The 21,873-nt window shown below is 35.6% G+C and overlaps 1 protein-coding gene and 1 long non-coding RNA gene across 4 annotated transcripts in view; one reads left to right on the top strand and one right to left on the bottom strand.

Moving 5' to 3' along the window:
- Positions 1 to 16,745, top strand: part of Prp39 (pre-mRNA processing factor 39) — a 57,414-nt gene extending 40,669 nt beyond the window's left edge. Inside the window, exons 7-9 of one of the 3 annotated variants that reach the window (XR_010949161.1) lie at positions 2,790 to 4,106; positions 12,678 to 16,081; positions 16,249 to 16,745. Coding sequence is in view for 1 of the 3 variants with exons in the window: in XM_067763157.1 (XP_067619258.1) it covers positions 2,790 to 4,106; positions 12,678 to 12,942 (1,582 nt within the window). In the remaining 2 variants the exon portion in view is untranslated. Of the gene's footprint in view, positions 1 to 2,789; positions 4,107 to 12,677 lie in introns of all 3 variants that reach the window. The other 2 variants (XR_010949160.1, XM_067763157.1) reach the window with 2 other exon arrangements.
- On the bottom strand, positions 16,500 to 16,850 carry LOC137238314 (uncharacterized). The gene is made up of 2 exons (XR_010949162.1): positions 16,698 to 16,850; positions 16,500 to 16,634 (listed from the first exon to the last, which is right to left on the bottom strand). It is a non-coding gene; the product is annotated as an uncharacterized lncRNA (long non-coding RNA).
- Between the last annotated feature and the right edge of the window lie 5,023 nt (positions 16,851 to 21,873).

Here is a 21,873-nt window from a genome sequence, read left to right as displayed (position 1 = left end):
TTGTCGTATGAAGCACGTTTGACCGAACTCTCAAGCCCGTAGGAATCAATGTGTGCGTCCGTGTACATGTACATAACATATTTGTGTGTGTATTGTTTACAACAAAGCACTGTTGCCATTGGCCAGTTTGCATGCATGCTTATGGAAACATCAACTTTTTCCAATTTAATTTTTGATATTGTAAAAGGCCGGAATACATATTAAATAAGTATAAATATATTACATATTTATAATCAGCACTTTTGCATAATTATTTCGAATTATTTTCACAATTTTTCAAACTTTAATTAGGTGTTTTTGCATAAAATTGCAAAGGGTTAAAAATTGGCGCACAAAAGTTTACTAGGCAACTCTGTCTAGTGAGAGAGCGATCAGCTGACACGTTCTTACGGAAAAAATCAAAATTGTTTTGATTTCTACGTTCTGGGCTACGTACGTACGGGCGTTGCACGTCGGTGAGTTTTCGTTTACATTGCACACTCATAAGATAGGTCGTGTCAGCTGACACGTTTTTTCTACGTACGTTCGTGGGTAATGCGGCAGTTACCCACGAACGTACGTAGAAAAAACGTGTCAGCTGACACGACCTATCTTATGAGTGTGCAATGTAAACGAAAACTCACCGACGTGCAACGCCCGTACGTACGTAGCCCGGAACGTAGAAATCAAAACAATTTTGATTTTTTCCGTAAGAACGTGTCAGCTGATCGCTCTCTCACTAGACAGAGTTGCCTAGTAAACTTTTGTGCGCTAATTTTTGACCGTTTGCAATTTTATGCAAAAACGCCTAATTAAAGTTTGAAAAATTGTGGAAATAATTCGAAATAATTACGTAAAAGTTCTGATTATAAATATTTAATCTATTTATAATTATTTAATATGTATTCCGGCCTTTTACAATATCAAAAATTAAATTGGAAAAAGTTGATGTTTCCATAAGCATACATGCAAAATGGTCAATGGCAACAGTGCTTATAAGTAAACAATACACACAAATATGTTATGTACATGTACACAGACGCACACATTGATTCGTACGGGCTTGAGAGTTCGGTCAAACGTGCTTCGTAAGACAAACGTCCTTACGTACGGCACACGTCGGTGGGTAACTGCCGCATAACTGCCGCATAAATCACTGAAATGAGTAATGAATTTGTGCCACAGCAACATCAACAGAGGAACATAAGAAGAAGAAGACAGCGGGATAACACAAATCCGCTGGGGTTGCCTGCTTTCATTCAGCAAAGCAATTTTCTGGCGGCCAAGTCGAGTTGAGTTCGCCTTTCGCCATATGCCGAAATCTATTTAAGCCTTCTTAAAAATCCTTGCGCAATTTCTGGATGCATCAAATATACCAAGAGCTCTTATGTTGCTTATGCTATACTTTTCTACTTAAACTAAAGAATATTATGTTTGTTATTGTTGTTGTATTAACAGTGAGAATATTGTGGTAGAATTTACATACATATTTTAGCACAAATTTGTACAAATAAGTGTTCTTTCTTAAAAGAACCAATTCCCTTTAACTATTTTGATGTATTCCCTTTAATTTAACAAGTGAAAAAACTCCTATGAAATGGCAAAGAAATCTCCCTCTCCCTCACATTCATAATACCTACTTTTCTCCCATAACCGGTTTCCGCTTTTTCGAACATTGTTCAGAATAGGAGGAAAGGGAGAAGTGAAAAAACTCACAAGGAATTTTTATTTAGAATACGAGGAATGGAAGAAGGGAAAAAACTCGCACGGAATTTTTGTTTAGAAAGGGGTCAAGGGAGAGATCTTTTTTGTGCGCTGAATTCGAATCCGCTATCAGAATTGGCCTAGCGCATGTCGTATTACTATAACCGCCAACATTTTTCTAGTTGTGCAAAGCTGGCTAAAAATCGAGCTCTTTAAACATACTATATATGTACATTAGGGTGGGTCGGTTTGTATGGACGAAAGTTAACTGATATCGCGCCATCGATTTTTCGATAGGATTTGGGCTCAGGAAAAAAAGTTCAACTACGCATACCAAAAAAAAATAATTTTCGAGCCTGCAAAATTTAAGTTTTTTTGACTTTTTTCGACTTTGATTTTTAAGGTTTTTTTCATGACCTACTAAGAAAATTTTCATATGTATACCCTATCCGATCTAAAAATGTCCGCTAAAAACGTTGGCGATGACAGTTTAAAAAAAACAACGTTTTTAGCGGACATTTTTGGGTCGGACAGGGTATACATATGAACATTTTTTTAGTAGGTCATGAAAAAAACCTTAAAAAGCAAAGTCGAAAAAGTCAAAAAACTGAAATTTCGCAGGCTCGAAAATTATTTTTTTGGGTATGCGTAGTGGAACTTTTTTTCCTGAGCTCAAATCCTATCGAAAAATCGAAAAATTTTACAATCAAATGAAAAGTTTTTTAGTAGCTCATGAAAAAAAACCTTAAAAATCAAAGACAAAAACATTAAATTTCGCAGGCTCGAAAATTATTATTTTTTGGGTATGCGTGGTGGACTTTTTTTCCTGAGTCCAAATCCTATCGAAAAATCGATGGCGCGATATCGGTTAATAAATCGACCCAGTCTAATATGTATACATATAACGATTTTCAAAGATATATTTGATTGAGTACGAAACTTTAAAATTATATTGAAACTGTTATCACAGATTATGTATATAACTATTAATATGGTGGAATACTTATAATTACTTTGTGATGTCAATAACATTTTTTTACATCTCTGTGAACATCAATACATATTACATATTATCAGACTTATAACGCTGTATTACAAATTTTCAGTTTCCAAGATTTAATAAATCAACACTCCGTTGGAAGCACTATAACCGCTGAAGAGTTACGAAAGGTTCGCGCCGAAATACGTGATAATAATGCAGCACGTGCATCGTCATCTCGTACCAAGAGTCGGCGTAGTGGATCAAAAGATAAGGAAAAAGAGCGTGAACACCGTAGTGGATCAAAAGATAAGGAAAAAGAGCGTGAACACCGCGATGAGAAAAAGGACGACGAATCAGGTAGTAAATCACCCAACGCAAAAGATGCTGCTGAAAGCACCACTGATGAACAACAGCAACAAGCAAATGATGAACCGATCGAGGTTGATCATGAAACCGATGCGGCAACAAATGAAAAACCCATAGATCTCGCCGATGTAAGTAATCTCAGTGAAGATGAAGAGGCAGCTATTAAAGACAAAGTCATTTCGATTCGCCGTAAATTGCATAAGCAAACCGTGGCTGCAGTGACAGCCCGTTGGACTTTTGAAGAAGGCATAAAACGGCCATATTTCCATGTGAAGCCACTCGAACGTTGTCAGTTGAAGAATTGGAAAGATTACCTGGATTTTGAGATCGAAAAAGGTGATCGTACGCGTATACTTGTGCTATTTGAACGTTGTCTAATTGCATGTGCACTATATGATGAGTTTTGGTTGAAAATGATACGTTATCTAGAGACGCAACTAGATCAACCAGATATTCCGACCATTACCAGTGAAGTTTATCGTCGTGCTTGCGAAATTCATCATCCTGATAAACCAAGCTTACATTTAATGTGGGCTGCATTCGAAGAATGTCAAGATAATTTTGATCGTGCTGCTGCTGTATTAGAAAATCTTGAAAAGAAATGCCCAAATTTATTACAAGTCGCATATCGACGCATAAATGTCGAACGTCGACGTGGAGATATGAATAAATGCCGTGAACTATATGAGCATTATATAAATGCAGCAAAAAATAAAACGATTGCAGGAAGTTTAGCAATTAAATATGCAAGATTTTTGAATAAGATATGCAATGATCTCGATGGTGGTTTGCGTGTCTTACGTCAAGCGCTCGATAAAGACATGGCAAATACGCGTGTCGCATTGCAAATGATTGATTTGGTATTGCAGCGATCACGTGTCGATGAGGATGAAGTTGTGCTAATAATGGATAGATTTATGGCACGTGAAAATATGGATCCCGAGCAGAAAGTGCTTTTTGCTCAGCGCAAAGTTGAGTTTTTGGAAGATTTCGGTAGTACGGCAAAGGGCTTGCAGGATGCACAACGAGCTTTACAGTTAGCATTAAATAAAGCAAGTGAAGCCAAAAAGAAGCGGTAAGTTAAATTTATTTATTTTTATTTATTTAAAGTCGACACAAACACAAAGCGGTCGACTAATTATTGTAATAGAACAGATATGCATGTAATTACAAAGCCATCTTTAAGATTAAAGAATTTAAAAAAGATACGTAATAAGTATGCCCAGTGGGGGCCATCGTGAGGAGCTCATAAAGGAGCCGGATGCCCGTTAGGGAGAACACGCGAACTGCATGCAACGAGGTTAATAGTTAATTATTTATTTATTTCGTTTAAAATGTCAGGCCAAACACAAGAGTATGGCAGTATGTAAAGCGGCAAACGAACATTCAAAGCCAATGCAGTTATACAAATCATTGTAACGCTAGCACCAATGACGCAAGGGAATATTTCTGGGAAAATTTTGACAGCATAGTGGTAAAAGAAAAGGCCCAAAATGTCTGTAGGCCCTAGCAGGAACAGCAGAATTTAGTTGACTGACTAGGTCAGGGGAGTCAAACACGCCGATGATGAGCTTATGAATGAACATAACGCCGAGTAATACTCTACGATTCTCTGGAGATATCAAATTAATTAGAAGAAGCCTATTCCTGTATGGTGGAAGATGAGTACTTGATTCCCGGTTGAGACCTCGTAATGCAAAAATTTATAACTGTCTCGGGACCGACTTAATCCGATATATATGGATTTGATAGATTGGAGACCAAACACATTAACAGTACTCGAGAATAGGACGTACCAGCGTATACCTCACATCTTGGTGAAATAAGGGTCATCAAACTCTTTAGCCCAACGTTTGATAAATCCTAGTACACCAGATGCTTTGTTTATAGTGGTTGAAATATGTATGGTAAAACTTAATTTCGGATCAAAAATAACACCTAGATCAGTTACAAAACATATCCGCTCCAAAGGGCTGCCGTTAAGTATATAAGGTGACAGGACCGGCTTCACCCGGTGAAAAGTCATTTGCTTACATTTAGAGTAATTAAAAAAAGTAAATTTGCAGTACACCAACTTTGAAATGAGTCAAGATCGGCCTGAAGCTGATCAAAACAGAACAAGTTTGAAGGCAGATATGTGTAATAAATTTTTACATCATCTGCATACATAAAAACTCTAGAATGCGAGATAACCTGTGGTAAGTCATTAATGAACAGGATAAAAAGTAATAGGCCCAAATGGCTACCCTGGGGCACACCAGAAGTTACATCAAACGACTTTGAAAGATTGTTGTTGAAGAAAAGTCGTTGAGTCCTATTTTCAAGATAACTTGAAATGCAACTTAATAAAGGGAAGATCAAGTTTCTGGACTAAGAGCTCGTGATTAACAGAGTCAAATGCTTTACTAAAGTCGGTGTAAATTACATCTGTTTGTTTACAATCTAAAAAAACATTCATAACAAAAGACGTAAATTCAAGCAAGTTGGTAGTTGTTGATCTCCGATGCACAAAACCATGTTGACAAGGTGATATTAAAGAGCTAAACAGATATTGAAGCTGGTATGTAATTATCTGCTCAAAAGTTTTAGGGATAGCTGAGAGCTAAGCTATGCCTCTGTAGTTCTCAATATTTGACCTACTACCTTTTTTATGCAAAGGTATAATAAACGGTTGTTTCCAAACAGATGGGAATGATGCGGATTCCAGACACAGTTTAAATAATTTAAAGATAGGCTCAGATAAGCTGACAGCACAGTACTTAAGTGCACAACTAGGAACACCATCTGACCCGGTGAAGATATCGGTTTCAATACGACTATGAAGAACAGTATCTTTTTCAATAAATGGGTTTAAAATATTATTAGAACTTTCATGATCAGAATTTGCGTTTTTGCACCCATAAATAAAAGTAGATGGAAAACCAGAAGTATTCCTTTTGGAATTAATAAATCTGTAGAAACGTTTCGGGTTATTAATAAATTGGAATTTGCAACATGATATAACATTGCTGCTTAAGCCGATGAAAATATGAGCGCGCCACTAAATATTTAGAAAAATCCATAGCTTTTCAAGATCTTGTGAAACCCTTATAGAGTCTAGATTTAATATTATCAAGTCTTAATAGTTGCCTTGAGAACCAAGGTGGTTTAGCCGTGGTAGTACTGGAATAACGAAGGGGAACACAGCTTTTAAAGAAAGCATCAAGAGAGCTATAAAACAAGAATGTCGCTGTTTCTACGTCTGTACACCCATATGAATGAAATTAATATAAATTTTAAAAAATAGTCCTATATTTTCCAGGGCTTCTGAAAAATTAAATCATTTCGTTGTTAAGAGGCGTCACTCGATACTTTGACAACAACAAAGCAACGAATTCATGCCGAATGTTTTCTCAAGGAAGTTTTGATTAGTTTTCTTTAACTGCATTCTATATATTTATGCGGTGAAGTGACTTTGCATAATTGCGATTTTTGGAAAGAGAATTAATTAATTAATTTAATGCAATCATTTAAATAAACACAAATACGTCACAAAAATGTATAGAAGGCATTTTTATAAATACATCTGACAAAAAAAAACCACGACTAGCTTGAGAAAACATCGAGTAATTTGGCAAAGTATCGAGTGACGGCTCATTGGCTATACTGAAGTAATTGCCTATATAAACTTTTTATTAACTTTTCCTGTATTCGGCCAGTTAAAAGTTTGTACAAACTTGTGCCAGTTGTTACTAAGGCTGTGTGCGAGTTGACCTTTATTTCTACCTAAATAGAGAAAAAACCTAAATCACTGGAAGCTGTCGATAAGGCAGTGGAAAATAAAAATTTTGAATTTTTATGAGCATACCATTTCAACCTAAATTCAAATGTCAAATTTCAAAAACAAAAATATTGATTTTTCAATATTGTATATGCCAATAAATGGCTCTTGTGCATTCAATTTAAGTAAATCATAGATCATAGAGCGATGATCCCTGCTGCGATTAAGGTCCGATCGATTGTACATGATGGTAAGCTCAATTTTGTTCAAGTTGATGTTGACGACGAATGGGATCCTTCTCAAATATGGACCGTAATCTGAACATATTTGGCTGCCCAGTGCACTAATTGGCCTAAAGACGTTATTGGAGGGGTACCAACATCACAGTATTGAATTCGATATTGCGGAAAAGGTCATTGTGCACGTGCTCCACTATGTCCGAAAAAAGCCTTATAAAACGGAGCCACTGCATTTTCTTGAACTGCTATCTTGGGATACATAGGTACTTACCGCGGACCCTAATTGACCTCTGTTCATTTTAAGCGTGAAAACGCATCAAAAATACCAAATTTCCCGTATTGTTATTATTTTCTTAGCAGAAATAAATAATTTAAGTTTTCAAATCAACTCGCACAGTTTTGACAGCTTTTTCATAAATTATTGCAGTGCTGGAAAGTTCCAGTGGAAAATTAGTTTAGGTCCCTAAAATTTAGGCCAACTCGCACCCAGCCTATATCTCAATCAGTAAGACAAAAAACTTGTTTAACTTTAACAAGAGAGCGGGAAAATTTCTTCTAGCACAACTCATGATAGAAAAAAGAAGGTAGTTCCACTCAAAATTTTTTGAAGTATTTGGGGATTTTTGAAGTTTCATAATGTTTGTTGTTTTGCCAAAAGCGTTGCCATACCGTTACTATTTAAGGCGAAATTGTGGTTTTTCGAGATGGAAATTTCCTTTAGGATGAAAAAGCAATGGTCATCTGAAACAATAATAATATGCTTTAGCATGATTTATGTGGATATATATTGATTGAGAATACAGTAAAACATGCAATTTTATTGAGAAATAGTGGATAATGCTCATATATTGGTTAACTCATATCTTTATGGCAGCTTGACCCCTAGATAGAAAAAAAATACACGAAAAATCCTGTTGCTCTAGCATGGCCCTATTATCATGCCCCTACGGTGGATATTTCTCAAGTCACGTTGAGTAAAAGTGTATTTCCAAAGTCTGCAGATCTATGTCGATGCTAAAAGGGCACAGAATGTGTATAGGCCGGGCTGTCCCAAGGTGACCACTTGTACAACGGGCAAAAACACTCTCATAACTAGTGGCTAACCTGCAGAGCTACAGGGCACTGTTCTCCCTAAAAATGGTTTAACAATTCCCTCCTAAAGTGCAACGCTTGAAGGATACAATAAATACAAAAATGAAAAATGTGGATTGTAGCCAATTTATTGGTTTATAAGGACCTCCTTTGAGCAAGCAATTGACAAACGTGTATGTTTTGTCAAAATATTCTGAGCAAACGTACGAACACTTAAGAAGGCTATATGCCCTTGCTTTGCATACTTCGATCCATTTTCCTTCGACAAAAACAATTTTCGGGAGCTCGAAAAACTTATTAAAAACCTTTTTTTCTAGGCTGATATTTCGTATTAAAATATTTCCAAGGCATGGCGCTCATATTTTTTCTTTTTTTATTTAAAATAACTATGAAAGTGATTTAGTCGTATTCGTTGATATGAAATCCATGAAAATTAGAAAAATTCGTAAAATTTTTCAATCTGGTAGCTTGTTTTTGGTTAAATTGTCATTGTCCCCGCAAAAGTCAAGTGGCTAACGTTACACTAAATGGAACTACCTCCCTTTTTTGTATCATGGCACAACTTAACAATCACGAAAACATATGATTGCTGATTTCATTTCTAGCAACAAAAGTAGAAAAATTTTTTAAAATTGCAAATGCATATTCATGAGTGATTTTATTATTAGTTGTTATTATTGTGTCGAATATTAGTATCACTAAGCTGATACTAAGCAGCCACTCGTATGTACTTAAAAAATCAATCATCATTTACACACATATGTACATACAAGGCAACGAAGAGATACTCGCAAACACATGTAATCATCAGCCGAAGCAGTACTCACGCATTCACCCGCATATGGCTATAAGAGAGACATAAACTACAAATAAGTATACAAGTATATAGCTAATAACCAAGCAATAATACAATTGTTCTCGAATACAGTTTTGCGCAATGACTGAGAGTAAAAAAGCAGCGCAAGCTGAGAAATCAGTAATCAGTTTGATATAAACACGCTATCAGTTGCGAAGTATAATTGTGAAGTATAATTTACTACTCCCAAAGTAGTCTAATAAAGACCTTTTTGCAATACAGAATATTGGAGTTATTTATTCTACAGTTCAGCGATACGAACGTTAGCAGAAGGTTTCAAATAAGCGAAATATTCCCTAAATTCTTTACATTATTATTAATTATTAGTTTGACGGAACATGGGCGCAAATAGCTAGTTATATGGATAATATAATTAATTTACTGTGTTCAAATCTATATTATGGGCGTTTTGTAGCAGCTTAACGCTTAATATCTGCTATATTAGACAAATAATTGGTTCAATATTTTGTGTCGTAGAGAGCAACATATGCGGCTTTCGATTAACATCTACAAAAATTTCATAAGCAAACCTTAACTTTGCTTGCTCTTGGCTGACACTTCTGCGGAAACACCCATATCGACATATCCTGATACAAAGGTCTTAACTTATAGTATATAAGTTCTGTTAAAAAGGACGTATCCCAGACATTCTGTTAATAAGGCCGTATTTGAGTGAAGTCGTAAATAAAGTCGTATCTCAGGAGACCGGTAAAATAGGTTGTAACTGAAAAAATAATTTTGTTGTCAAAAAAGTTTTGAATTTAACTAAATTTGTTTGCTTTTTACAATCGCAAAAGACATAAATTGGTTGACCCGAATATAGATTTATTTGCTTTTGGTAGTATAGCTTGACATTTTAAGTAGTTAATAAAATGTGCAAAGAATTTAAACTAAAAAAAAAAAATTTTATTTCGATTACAACCTTTTTAACCGGCCTCCTGAGATACGACTTTGTTATCGACTTCGCTCAGACTTCCTCTTTCACATAACTTTTAAGCTAATGGACCGTTTTCACATGCGTGTCATTTTATATAACAACGAGTTGTCAAAACTGTGCAACGCAATTAACACCATATGCCAACCCGTTTTCATTAGTTTGACAACATTTGGTGTCATATTTTGACCTAATGAAAACCAGCCATAAGACCTTTCTATTAGGATATGTCGATATGTGTAAGTACTTAGTACATTTCAGCTTTCATATTATTAACTGTCCGTGAAATTTCTCTGTAAATGTATCAATAAGACATACATATCTGAAAGCACATATTTAGCATATCGTCGGTCCCATGAAAAATAGCACGTTTCCGTTGTTCTTGAAACGTGCTAGTCTTCCATGGGGCCGACGATATAATGTTTGATTTGGTCCGAACTCATACTTTTTATACTCAGCTGAGCAGAGCTCACAGAGTATATTAATTTTGTTCGCATAACGGTACCCCGTAACGGCATAAAGTAATCGAGATAGATATAGACTTCTATATATCAAAATGATCTGGGCGAAAAAAGAAATTCGTTTAGCCATGTTCGTCCGTCCGTCCGTAGTAAACACGATAACTTGAGTAAATTTTGAGGCATCTTGATGAAATTTGGCATGTAAGTTCCTGGGTGCTCATCTCAGATCGCTGTTTAAAATGAATCGGACTACAACCACGCCCACGTTTTCGATATCGAAAATTTCGAAAAACCGAAAAAATGCGATAATTCATTACCAGTCGGGTAAAGCGATGAAACTTGGTAGGTGCCTTGATCCTATGACGCAAAATAGAAAATTAGTAAAATTTTGGACAACGGGCGTGGCACCGCCCACTTTTAAAAGGAGTTAATTTAAAAGTTTTGCAAGCTGTAATTTGGCAGTCGTTGAAGATATCATGATGAAATTCGGCAGGAACGTTACTCCTATTACTATATGTGTGCTAAATAAACATTAGCAAAATCGGATGACGAACACGCCCACTTTACAGTATATACATAAGTAAATTATGTCAAAATTCAATTCCAGTAATGATATGGTGCAACAAAATACAAAAATAAAAGAAAATGTCAAAATGGGCGTGGCTTCGCCCCTTTTCATTTAATTCGTCTACAATACTTTTAATGCCATAAGTCGAACAAAAATTTACCAATCCTTGTGAAATTTGGTATGGGCATAGATTCTATGACGATAACACTGTTTTCTGTGAAAGTGGGCGAAAGCGGTTGAAGCCACACCCAGTTTTTCTACACAGTCGACCGTCTGTCCTTCCGCTTGGCCGTTAACAGCAAAAGTTGAGCAAAAATCGATATATCTTCACTAAACTTAGTTCACGTACTTTTCTGAACTCACTTTATCTTGGTATAAAAAATGGCCGAAATCCGACTATGACCACGCCCACTTTTTCGATATCGAAAATTACGAAAAATGAAAAAAATGCCATAATTCTATACCAAATATGAAAAAAGAGATGAAACATGGTGATTGGATAGGTTTTTTGCGCAAAATATAACTAGAAAAAACTTTGTCAAATGGGTGTGACACCTACCACATTACGTAGAAGAAAATGAAAAAGTTCTGCAGGGCGAAATCAAAAGCCCTTGGAATCTTGGCAGGAATACTGTTCGTGGTATTACATATATAAATAAATTAGCGGTACCCGACAGATGATTTTCTTGGTCACCCTGGTCCACATTTTGGTCAATATCTCGAAAACGCCTTCACATAACTAACAACTAAGGGTCACTCCCTTTTAAAACCCTCATTAATACCTTTAATTTGATACCCATATCGTACAAACATATTCTAGAGTCACCCCTGGTCCACCTTTATGGCGATATCTCGAAAAGGCGTCCACCTATAGAACTAAGGCCTACTCCCTTTTAAAATACCCATTAATACCTTCCATTTGAACCCCATTTCATACACCTTCCAGGGTTACCCTGGGTTCATTTTGCTAAAAGGTGATTTTCCCTTATTTTGTCTCCAAAGCTCTCAGCTGAGTATGTAATGTTCGGCTACACCCGAACTTAGTCTTCCTTAGTTGTTAAGGGCCCATTACTGATACTTAGCATAGACTTGACTTGGCTTGAGAACTGTCACTTACAGTTCTGTTAAATGACCATTGCATGTTACTGATTACTTAAAACTTAGCAACACTTAAGCCGGAGTCATTGGTGCCGTATGTCGTATCGCTGTATCCGTATCCCTAACGTAATCAGCTGTTTATCGTTACGACGGTAAACCAAAACCCAATTGGTTGGCTACGATACGGTTACGACTTTAGCGGCACCAATAATCGATTGCATTGATTCTCATAAGGTTGGTCGAATCAGCTGTTAAAAGTTTACCGATACGGTTACCGATAAAGCACCAATGTCTCCAGCTTTAACTTCACTTAGAAGTCTGTTGAATTTTGATTTTCTAAGTGACGTTTACATTTTGAGATGCCATTTGTTTGTTTCCATTTCATTTTGACATTTTGGCATACAAATTGACATTTATTTAAAAATAAATTTCAACGCTGATTATGATGCCAGATTGTATGCGCCAAGTGGAGTATAATCGTGGCTAAGTTGCCAAGTTTACGCCAAGTCAAGTCAAGTCTATGCTAAGTATCAGTAATGGGGGCTTTATACTTGTTTTCATTTAAGAAAGGTCCACCCCATTGATACCGAATGTTATGCTATTTTTCCTTTAAATATTTTATTCATTTTTTCTTACAGTGAGTCAAGCCCATCACGCAAATCCTCAGCGAGCGGCAAAGATATAGCTATGTCCAACTCAAATCCAGCATCAGCATACAATAATGGAGCAAATGCTGGCGCTTCTAATTACAATTACAATTCGACGAATTCAGCATATTACGGACAACAAAATAGTGGTGGCTATCCAGCACAACAATCATATGATGGCTACTATAATCATTGGCAATATGGATCCGGTTATGGAAATTATGGTCAATGGGGCGGTTATGGAAATTACTATTAAATTTCGTATTAATGCCATAATTCCTAATAGAGTCCAGTTTTATTAAGTCAGTCGTCGTTGCACCAATTCTATCACCAAATTGATATAATAAATACTAAACAAACAAAATTTTAATATACATACATATGTAATTTTATACATACATTATTAGTGCTAATGCAATTAATGAATCACGAATGTGCACAATTTTTAAGAAATTCTGTTGACCAAGAGAAATACAACTACATATATACATTTCATTTATATAATATATGTATTCTTCAATGCAACTGAAACTGCAATAACATACAAGATATGCATACATATATACATATGTATGGAAGTGTACGTATATACAGCTGTGAACACAAAAATAGCAGCGAAAAATATTATGAGTTATTTTAAATTTATTTATTTTCGTTAGTTTTTTAAAAAAGAACTTTATTGAATTGTCCAACAAAAACTGTACAGAGCAGCTACAAAAATATTTTTCAAAAAAGTCGCAACTTTAAATCTTAAGGAAAATTTCGAAATTCGTCAAATTTTCTGAACCCTTTCTTAGCGTGCGATTTTGTACACGGATAATTTAAGTTCGAAAAAATACAAGCTTGAATTCTCTTAAAATTCGCACTAATTTTTGAAAATTCCCGAAAGATGTTTTAGATTTACTGCCGTACACATGATAAAAACATTGACAAGGTATAACCGTTTCTGAAATTATTGACATTTTTCCGCAATAAAAAAATTTTGAAATATCTGAATTACGCACATATGTATGTATGTATGTACATATTTATTTTCTCAAACAAAAACAATTTTGAATGTTTTATTTTGTTTATTTTTTGTTTTCATTTTTTTTTGCAGATTGGTTTTTAAATATAAAATAGCGCAGAAAATTAATCATGGCCGATCAGAAGAGAGAACGGTTATACTGCATACACAAACTTAACTTTCTCAAAAACATTTTTGAGAAGGGTTTGTATGGATCAGAGTTAGCCAAAAAAGCAACGTAGAACGTTAAAAATCGATTCGGCGTTCAGCTACATGTGTTGTGAGCACAACGACTTAGATTCAGCAGAGTAAGCTGTTAATCAGGGGAGGGAATACGATCAGGGGAATGCGATTTGAAAAAAATCTACGTGATTCGGCAGCCCCATAAGTTACATGATGTTTTATGATACGATAGGGAACAAACCCAGCGGGTTAGGGGGTCAGAATATTCCCGCGGTAGGAATGACTGTCGTAAGAGGCGACTAAAATACCAGATTCAAGGGGCTGTGTAGCGCAACCCTTCAGTTTGCCAGCGCAATATATAGCTTCTCCAAACCCAATTGTCAACCTCACCTATCCGCGGCGAATCCTGGTTCACTAACAGACGAGGCTCTGGCGACCCCAAGCTCCTCATGGAACTTGTGGGTGGGGAGGGAGTTGATGGCCGGAAGGTTTAATGTGGCCACATAAATCGTTCCCGAGATGGTCGGGCTAGCACCTTAATGGTGCTGTGGTACCGGAGCGTACCGGATCTGTATCCGGCAAAGGACCATTACATCAATAACACTCCCCAAAGCCATCGGGGTGCAACCATATCGCTACAACAACAACAACAACAACATAGGGAACAAACTTCGATTCATTTGAACGAATTGAATTTTTTCTTTTAAGATCAAAAGTATGTTGTATGTAAGTCAAAACAGACATAAAAACGTCAAATTTGATTAAAAATACTAATAAATAATCATACAGGGATTACTTTCAATAGCTTGTAGCATCATATAAAATACGATACAAATAGTAATCCCGTATATCATAATTCAAAGCTCATATATTTAGGTCACGACTCATATGTTATATCATGTTGCGATTTGACCCCAGTTTTCGCTTGTAAAACAGTAAACATTCCATGCTCTAGTTCTCCTTCACCATTCAACTTGTACACACATACCACTAAAAACCTGTTGCATTGGTATTTGAAGCTCTGCAGGAGTTGCGCACCTCTGGGATAAATAACTGATATGTTAAAAATTATTGATGCAATTTCTGTATTCACAACTGTAAATATATTTCCATTTGTATATAGGTGCATATGTTTGTATGTAATACAGACGTCGGCAAAATAGAAATGCAGATGTGTTAGTGAGAGCGCCATGATCGCGCACATCACTTGATGCATCGTTTTGCGTAGTTCATTCGCTTATTAGCAAGCAACAAGACAAGATCGTTTTTTATTATTTTTTAATGCGCACAAGTAGAAAGGTTTACACAATAAAATACATTGCATTTGCGCAAAAGGGGTGGTCAAAATAAAATATGTTACTTTGTGCGCATTGAAAGAAACTAACAAACGCTCTTTGCTTGTTGCTTGCTAACAACATTCGTCAACATTGCGAGCGACGCACACAATCGATGTTGCTGCGCCAAATGCTCAGCGCATTGTAAATTTTACCAAGTAGCGCAACTAACAGCTGATCGGTGAAAATTCGCACATTCACACGCACAGTTCTCGACTCAGTTTCAAAACAAAACTTTAGATTATTTAATTCAAATTTTAAAGTGAGATAATCCTTACATATTTATGTATACAGAATATATATGGCGTTTTTGTTGTTATTAAAACAATAGTTTTATTTATATTAAAGCTTTTATCATTTTTTTTTTTTAACTTCGAAAAATCTCCGAACACCATTCCTTCATTATATGACATTCGACTGCCTAGTCCACTGCCTTCCACTCTATTCGCAACATAACCTCTACTTAAGCTGCCAAACTATATAGTAAACAATGGGTCAGCGACTACTAAACTAAAGAGAATAAGAATACGTGTGAATTGAGTGTGCACAATTGTGCCACTATTTGCCGACGTCTGGTATAATCACCCCTATTCTGCATTTCGATTACGTTCCCGTTCTACGCTCCGCTTCAATCGAAGTTTGGTATTCTGCATTACGACGGAATTGTAAAGAAAAGAGGAAGAGCAAATGTTTTTTCGAAATCAGCTGTTGGTACGGAATGTGTGAACATTGGAACAATAAATTAAAGAAAATTTGTAAAAAAATACTGAAAAACGTTTATATTTTATTATCCACGCCATTTTGTACAAAAAAAAGCAATAGAATATATTGCCGCAGTGTTATATTTTTTTGAGTGAAGTGCTTTCATAATTGTAAGTGTTTTTGTCGTTCTTTTGGCCAATTCCCTGCCGTGGCCACCAAGTTTTGTTAAAACGGATTCCTGTACGAATATAGTTGACATTTTCTGAATTTTAAGGATGCTAATTTCATTGCACTGCCCTAAAATACTTTATGAAGATTTATTTATTCTTTCCGCAAGGATTGTTTACGTTTTCGCTTCACCTTCCTCTACTCCGGCAGCTTGCTTTGGCATATATCTGGACCCAACGAACAGACACAAATTATAGCTGTCTATTATAATGGAATCAATAGCCGCGGCATTATTTATGGAGTTGGAAAGCAACGCATACGAAAATTGCCAGGCGAGAATGGAAAGGCAAATATTGCGAGATTTGTGTAATCCATTTGAGATGAGTGACGAATTGTAAGAAATTGAACTTAAAAGTGGTATAATTTATTGACTTATTTTCTTATTTAGGTTCAAAAATAACTTTCGACTTAACAAGGATGTTTTCAAGTATGTGTTAGATACTTTTGCGGCGCAAATACGTCCAAGGACTTCGACATCGACATGTTGTTTTTGACCTGGAAACATATAAAAAACAATCATCATCAAGCCTTCTACGTTTCTTAACAAGTTTTACTTACATTTTTGTTAAAACTCTGTTATAAATTAATAAAAAAATAAAAAGAAAATATTTTTCCGCCAACTAATTTGCAACTTATAAAAACGGAACTACGATCGAAATGCAGAATACAAAAAATCGAACGATTCGAAGTTGGATCGAAAGAGATTGGAACACAGAATACCAAAATTGACAAATCGAAAAAATTCCAATCCAAGTCGAAATGCAGAATAGGGCTGAATAATTAGTAGTAAGTCGGGGACTAATTTTCCAAATTGAAATTAAAATGTAGTCTGCCGACGCGAAATAAAAACTAACTTCATTAAGGCCCGGTTTTTCAGTACAAGTTCAACTCAGTTTTTCAGTTAAATTACGCTTAAACTTTTCTGGAGTTCTTCAGTCTATTTTAACTGAAGTTTGTGCTGAACTTAAGTTGAAAAAAAGATAATTCCCAACTTGTACTTATCTGTGGTTCTTTAACTGGACTGAAATGTAAGATTTCAATGCTACAATATTTACACGAAAATAAAATAAAATATGTATAACTTTCTTTTAATTAATATCGTTTCTTTACTGCTATCAATCAGGTGTTTATTTCTCACAATAAACATCTGTTGGCTTTGGTGGTACCACCTCGGGGAAGATTTTTTTTCAACCCACCTCAACTCGATATCCAATGTAAGATTTTAACTGGAGAAATGTGTTAGGTATGCATATGAGAGCTGTACATTTCTCAAAATCTCTCAAAGGTCGGAAAATAATTTGAGAATGACGTTGGAGATCAACTCGAGAACTATACATTTTACAAAATTTCTCAAAGATTAGATAGTGATTGGAGAATGAAGTTGGATATCAGCTTGATAACTATCTGGTTTAAGAATAACATCATGCTCTAATGTTGGATATCAGTGCCGGAACTATATATATATTTCTCTAAGGCTGGAGAAATATTTTTTCCATGTTTGTTGGATAAACAAAAAACAATGTTGCCGTACAAAAAGGCGTCCTTAAAGTGTGACCAAAAACTGCGCAGTAGTTGAACTGGAATTTAAATTTGACTATAGTTTAAGCAAACATAGTTTAAGCCTAGCTTAACCAACTACTGAAAAACCATGCCTAAGTAGCTGATTTCACGTGCCAACAATGCTGAGGTAAACATTTATGCGTCCCAAACAAAATAAATGCATATTAAAAATCATGTCGATCATTATACTGTGGCAAATTTTAGCATCACTAAGCTCTTAGTAAATAATGAAGCACGCTTATGGCTATAAACTACAAATATGCATGTACTCATATAGCTAATTACCAAGCAGGAGATACAAGAGTTCTAGAAGGTGAAACGTCTAGACCTTTGGAGAAATATGCGAACGAAGCAACGGAGAGTACAAAAGTAGCGCAAGCTGAACAATCAGTAATCAGTTCGATTTAAACACGCTATTGGTTGTGAAATACTCCGAAGTAATCTAAATAAAGACTAGTTTGCATTACTGAACATTGGAGTGATTTATTCAACAGTTTAGCGATTTGAACGTGAGCAGAAGGCTTCAATTTCCCAAAATTCGTTACAATACGTTCAAGCTATAAATTAATGACGTAATATGGTAAAATCATTTTCATTTCGAAGTTAGCTCCAAAAAATAAAAAGTTCAAAATTGAGTACTTTCTTCAAGTACCGACTATTTTACGTTGTCGATTACGACTTACCTAATTACTATTATTAATTACTCCTGTTTAGTAAAATTCTATCTGACAATTCCTGCCAACTTTTATTTTAAGGCTTGCAGCATTTGTGAATTTTGAGTTCCAAAAAAAAGGATGTCGCGCTCCGCTCATAAATTAGCTTCCAGAATTTGCAATTTTAGTTCTCATGAAGAAATGCTAGAGAGTATTGCGTTCCGCTCTATACTAGCTGGCAAAAAAATCGGTTCTTATTTTTAGTGATTACATCGGGACACACTGGACACATAAGAATTTTAAAATGAAATCTTATGTAAATGTGCAGTTTTGGGGCGCAGTGAAAAGTGGCAGTCGTGTTCTTTGGTGGATTATTCAAAGACATGTATTCAGGATTAAGAATCCGGAACCTAACTTATTTCACCCGTAGAAAAGTTATGAATGTAAACCGAACCCTTCATTTCGGCAAAGTAAATTAAGGAAATGAACCTATATTGTTGCTAGCGGCGTGCGAATGAAAGTCTTGCAAAAATTTCTGCTAGATTGTGACTACAACTTTCCTACTTCTAGATGTAATTTTCTATATGTATGTATGTTGAAATCAATTAGCTCAAGCATAATTATTTTATATATTGTAAAATCGAATAAATGTGATTTCTTTTTCAGAGTAAAGAAAATAATAGAATAAGATATACAAAGCTAACTTAGAGTCTAAGCTACATAGCCTTCGTTTACTTTCATACAGTATTTTATGTTACAGTTTACAGCTCGGCCTTCCTGACATACCTATCGCCTCGATCGGAACAACTTCTTTTACCATCCCAGTGTCACTGTTCTCATTCTCAATCCAATGTAACATCTGGTGCAATCCACATACGTAACCGATTCGATTCAAACACGCCATTATATGGTATTTGCGTGACTTGAAAATTTTCAATGTCCGGTCATTTAATAATTTTTTGAAAATCTAGCAATAAATTTTTTATTAGCCCCAATAGTATTATCTACATTTTTCATAACAACATAATGACCCACATTAAAAACTTTAAAGCCAAATTAAACTTCCTTAACCCTAACGCCATAGTCGTAACCATACCCATATCCATAACCATCTCAATGTGATCGATTAATGGTGCCTTAACCTAAAAATCGTGAAAATTTCATAAAAATGAAGAAAACGCAAAAAACTACACACATATTCGACAAAAAATAAGTCTCCTAGTCATAACTTATCCAAAACAATGAAGCAATCTTCAAAAAGTGGCGGCCACCGTGGTGTGATGGTAGCGTGCTCCGCCTATCACACCGTATGCCCTGGGTTCAACTCCCGGGCAAAGCAACATCAAAATTTTAGAAATAAGATTTTTCAATTAGAAGAAAATTTTTCTAAGCGGGGTCGCCCCTCGGCAGTGTCTGGCAAGCGCTCCGATTGTATTTCTGCCATGAAAAGCTCTCAGTGAAAACTCATCTGCCTTGCAGATGCCGTTCGGAGTCGGCATAAAACATGTAGGTCCCGTCCGGCCAATTTGTAGGGAAAAATCAAGAGGAGCACGACGCAAATTGGAAGAGAAGCTCGGCCTTAGATCTCTTCGGAGGTTATCGCGCCTTACATTTATTTTTTTAATCTTCAAAAAGTTATAAAATTCAACAAATCAAATATTTTGAGGTTGTGCATATGGCTAGGGACCAAAAACCAATTGATTGGCTATGGCGTTAGCGTTATGGTATGGCACCATTAATCGATTACATTCCTTTCCATAAGGTAGGTTCGATCAGCTGATTTATTTGGTTATGGCTTTATGGTTATAAGTCACCATTAATTCGCCCTTTAGCCGGAACACTATGTTTAAGAAAATATTTCTGATTATATTCCTGAGATCTTTCAATATAATTCAACGCTTTTGTAGGAATTTTTTCTAAATTGGATAATTCAGATGCACCTACTTTATCCTGTAAATGCTCAGTCAACTCATCAATGATTCGTCCTCTCTGTTCCACTCCAAACAATAGCTTGCTTGGTGACTCCTGTAGTGGAATCCGCTAACTTTTTAAACGACATTTGCCATCGCTTATTTGCGAATCGATAACTATAACGATTTCGTTTCCGTCTTTCGGTGAGTTTTACAGCTCCGGCTCACGCTCAATTCTCACGGGAATGCTCTGGATCATTGAGAGACTTGAGAAGCAGATGTCGTGAAATTTTCGCACACGTGAAATGTAATAGGCAGATGTCGCCGCTGTTTTTCATTTAACTCATACGGCGAAAGGCTAATCAGCGACATCTATTTTTGAAAAAGTAGGTATATTAAAGGCCGCGTTGCCAACCTAAAAAGAAGTAATTAACAAATTATCTGGCTCACAAATTGAACCAGACTTCTATCTGGATTTATCTGGCTCAAATCGTTGTTGTTGCATTTACATGCAAAATTATTTATCTGGCTCAGGATTTTGCCACCGGATGATAGCTGTTATTCAGTAAGTATTTTGTAGCGATATTTGTTTATCGACGATCAGCTGTGTAGTTAAATAAACGGCAAGCAAATTGGCTGCGTTAAAAATCACGAAATTGATATTTCTGGTAATTTAAGTTAAAAAAGAAAATCGGAACTTTAATTAAATACTTTCAAACACGAAAAGCTGCTTTAGTTATAAATTAAATGGCATTTGAGTACTTGGCGTTCGTTTTATCACAACATGAAGAATTACTAAGTCCATCGCCAGTAGACAGACACCTTAGAGAAGTAGATAACCATTCCACTTGAATGCAACGGAGTGTCGAAAGCTGTACCGACTAACCCCAGACTTGGCTCATGATATTATTTCTCAACTTGATGGTCAATTAAGGGTACAAGAATAACTGCGATATCAACTGGGGGAAAAAAATAAATTAATACCGCAAAAACTTGCACAATAATGACTTTTAAAAGCAGTTAGTATACGGAATTTTATTTATTTTTGGCGTTCCTTTTGTGCTTTTCGCATTTTATAAATTTCGTTAAGCTGTGCTGCCACCTTTCTACTATTAAAACGAAATTTAAATGTCATTTATTTCGAGTCGTTAAAACTAAGTTAGTGAATAGTACAATCCATAAGGCAAGCGACAAAATCGTTAATTAAAATCTCGACAAATCGCATCGTTATAAGTTAGTGAATTCCACTACTGAATTGACGCATGAACATAGTTATTTATTGCATACTCTATACCTTGACTAGGTTGCCCAACCAATCTCAGTGACCGATTGGTTCAGTAAGATGTTGCACCTAACCAAATATACATATGCCTATTTTCGAAAAAGCCATATTATCTTTTGCAGCAAATTCAGCGAAAATAAAATTTTGAATTTTTTCGTGTTCTTATATTTTTTGTAAATTATTGAAAATAATTCATTTTTGATTGTCATTTGTTACATTGACAATAAAATTCGAAGTACCAAGCAAAACCGACTGGATTTTTCACTCGATTAGGTATTCAATAAAGCAATAATGAGTTCGATTAGGGCTTTAATGTAGAAAACTTGGCT

This window comes from Eurosta solidaginis, chromosome 1 (assembly GCF_040869045.1).
Source record: "Eurosta solidaginis isolate ZX-2024a chromosome 1, ASM4086904v1, whole genome shotgun sequence".
Lineage (NCBI taxonomy): Eukaryota > Metazoa > Arthropoda > Insecta > Diptera > Tephritidae > Eurosta > Eurosta solidaginis.
This window is presented reverse-complemented; position numbering and strand designations above follow the sequence as displayed.